The sequence below is a fragment of the Girardinichthys multiradiatus genome, chromosome 3 (genome assembly GCF_021462225.1).
Source record: "Girardinichthys multiradiatus isolate DD_20200921_A chromosome 3, DD_fGirMul_XY1, whole genome shotgun sequence".
Lineage (NCBI taxonomy): Eukaryota > Metazoa > Chordata > Actinopteri > Cyprinodontiformes > Goodeidae > Girardinichthys > Girardinichthys multiradiatus.
In genome coordinates, this window is record NC_061796.1 from 17,715,632 (window position 1) to 17,718,845 (window position 3,214).

The 3,214-nt window shown below is 46.5% G+C and overlaps 1 protein-coding gene across 1 annotated transcript; it reads right to left on the bottom strand.

Annotated features, from left to right (window-relative positions):
- Positions 1 to 1,094: 1,094 nt before the first annotated feature.
- mdh2 (malate dehydrogenase 2, NAD (mitochondrial)) lies at positions 1,095 to 2,565 on the bottom strand. The gene has a single exon (XM_047361119.1). It carries the CDS (start codon positions 2,437 to 2,439, stop codon positions 1,426 to 1,428), a length of 1,014 nt encoding a protein of 337 aa, XP_047217075.1. The 5' UTR covers positions 2,440 to 2,565; the 3' UTR covers positions 1,095 to 1,425.
- Between the last annotated feature and the right edge of the window lie 649 nt (positions 2,566 to 3,214).

Sequence of the window (3,214 nt, forward strand, 5' to 3'; positions counted from 1 at the left end):
TTTGTGTCTGTTGTTTGTTTTATGACAAATTTATACAGCTCCATAAATCTTCCTTTCACTGGACTGAAGCACAGCAGTGGTTTTAATCACCGAAAACCTGTTGGGACAGTCCTGTTTGTAGAGCTAGAGAGTGATCACGTGTAGCTGTGTGTCCCAAACTATTCGGCTTTTCATTTGTGACCCCGACTACTGAATGAGAATCCATTTCTACCAGGTTATTTAAACAGGTGCAATAACACAAGCAGCATCAATAGGAAATATGTTCGTTTTTTCTTTTTTAGGTGTTGTTTCTACATTTCTTCATATATTCCAGGCATGTGATTTAAAATGATTTAATTTCCAAATAGAAACTCAAGACCAAACATTTGTTGATTTGCAGCCCCTACAATGGGAACCACTGTCACATAATGGGCTAGTGCCAGTTTAGCTATACATCAATTTAGTGATTTTCAGGCCTTGTATAATAAGTTTCTCCTGAGATCAGCTATCTTCTAATCCCTTCTAAAAGTTCATCTACAATTCGGATGGTGCAGGGTGTAGTGGGCATCCCACATATGGAGGTTATTAGTCCTCCACTCAGCTATCTGGGGTTTGATTTTGAACGTTGGGAAGTTTTCTCCCTTTCTTCCCCCTTCTCCATCTGATTACTCTGAATAAAGGCCACTAGTGTCAGAAAAGCAAACAAACAAAAAAGACGTCCATATTTACGCAGGACCCTTTCTAGAAATGTCTTCACCCATACGACTTGTCAATACAAAATGTTACAGTAACTATGTCAGGCCTGTGTGTGGCGCTACGACACAGTCACTGACACTTAGGGTACATGATTAGGTTTGTGACATCATTTTCAAATAACACAAATTTTCAAAATCCACACTCAGGACAAAATTGTGTACATAAAAATTGAACAGATCAATAACTAAGTTTTGTTTGGAGATTCTATTAATAAAAATATTATTTTGGAGCCCTTGGCAACTGCCCCAGTAAGCCCTTGCTAAAGTCCGGCCCTGCACAGAGTAACCTAACCAGACCGGCTGATCACTGACTTTTTCACCCTTTTAAACTGTGAAAGACAGGTAAAAGAAAAAGAAGCATTTTAAATGTAATCAGTTTATTGGTGGAGTGATTTTGCTCTTTAGTTAACAACCATTTGTAAATCAGCAGGCATGACAGTGTTCCCTCCTTGTTCACAGCAGAAATGTCTATGCAAGTACAGGCTGCATTTAGATTGGCAAAAACAGAAATCATAGTACAGTAGAGAATGGGCACAAATTATACCCACAGGATAGACCTGTGGTTGGTAAAGGGGGGGGGAACAAAACAAACAGAAAAAGAGAGGAAACACTGATGGACCTTCAGTCTGATGCCTTTAAGACAAAACTAATTATCAATTACAGTTGGTTTCTTTACTCAAACAGCTCCTGATTACTTCATGTTGGCCACAAAGTCCTCGCCCTTCTTGATTGAAGCCTTCAGCTCACCGATGGCATCGGCTACCAGCTTCTCCTCAAACGCTGACAGCTTGCCCAGCCCCAGGTTCTTCTCGATGCCGTTCTTGCCCAGCAGCAGAGGTGTGGAGAAGTACTTGCACTCCGTCTCCTCAGACCTGACGAAGGAGCACTCCACCACGCCCTCCTTCCCGTTCATGGCGTCCAGGACGGAAAAGGTGAAGCGGGCACCTGCATAGGCCATGGACAGGGTGGCGGAGCCCGCTCCCGCCTTGGCTTTAACCACCTCCGTACCGGCCTCCTGGATCCTCTCGGTCAGAGCAGTCAGCTGGTCGGAAGGAAACTCGACCTTTGGAGTGCACTGGGAGATCAGGGGGATGATGGTTTTCCCAGCGTGGCCGCCAATCACTGGGACGTTGACACGGGCCGGGTCCAGACCTTTAAGCTCCGCAACAAAGGTGTTGGCTCTGACAATGTCCAAGGTGCTGACCCCGAACACCCTGTTGGGGTTGTAAACGCCGTGCTTCTTCATCACCTCCGACGTGATGGGGATCGTTGAGTTCACGGGGTTAGCAATGATGCAGATTATGGCCTCGGGGCAGTTACGTGCGCAGGCGTCCGCCAAGTTGGCTACGATGGTGGCGTTAGTGTTGAACAGGTCGTCCCGGGTCATACCGGGTTTCCTCGGCACGCCGGCGGGGATAACCACCACCTCGCAGCCCTGTAGAGCAGCGTCCAGCTGGTCGGGGCCTATGTAGCCTTTCACCTGGGCCCTGGTCTCAATGTGGCTGAGGTCAGCGGCCACCCCGGGCGTGTGGGCGATGTCATAGAGGGCCAGGTGGCTCACCAACGGGCTGTTCTTCAGCAGCAGGGACAGCGGCTGGCCTATGCCGCCAGAAGCGCCAAGCACCGCCACCTTAGCGTGGTTCTGTGAGGAGGTGGACAGGCTCCGAGCCAGGCTGAGTGTTGGTCTCACTGCACGGGAAAACATCTTCCTCTCGGTTCTTCTTTATGTGTAGTTTGGTGGAAAGAAAAACTATTTGACGATCCCCTCTCCTCTGTGACACCAACGTCCTCTAGTAAAGAGTGAACAGGAACGCTCCGGTTTCTTCTTCCTGTTGTAAACGACGCTCGGCGTCGACATCAGTGGAGCATTGGTGCCATCTACTGTTTAGGAGTGTGGATCTGAACGTTCACACGGTCAAATAGGTTATGCTCTTTGAACTCTTTCACATTTTGTCACTTTACAACCACATTCTTCAATATGTCTTGGGATTTTAGTCCAATAAAAACTAGAGCATAACTGTGAAGTGGAAGGAAAACGATAAATCTGAAAGTGCAGCTAGTAAATATATTCACCCCCTAAACTAGAATTCAGTTCAACCCCCGTAATTTCACTATTAGCAATACGCACTGTTAGTAAATTACCTCAAGCCAGAAGACACAGCAAACCTGTTGAAGGAGGTGTTAAGGCCAGACGGTGTGTGAGGGAATACTAACACTCAACATCTCTCTGAGCACCCTGTCCCCAGTGTGAAACATGACGACAGCTCCATCATGCTGTGAGGATGCTTTGCTTTAGCATGGACAGAGAAGCTGATCAGAAGATGGATGGAGGCTCAACTTCCAGCAGGACAATGAACATACAGTCAGAGCTACAAAGGGATGGTTTAGATCAAAGTATGCTCGTGTGTTAGTATGAACCAGACACAAATACGGAATAACTCTAAACATTTTAATATTTTAGATTCTTCAAAATAGCCACC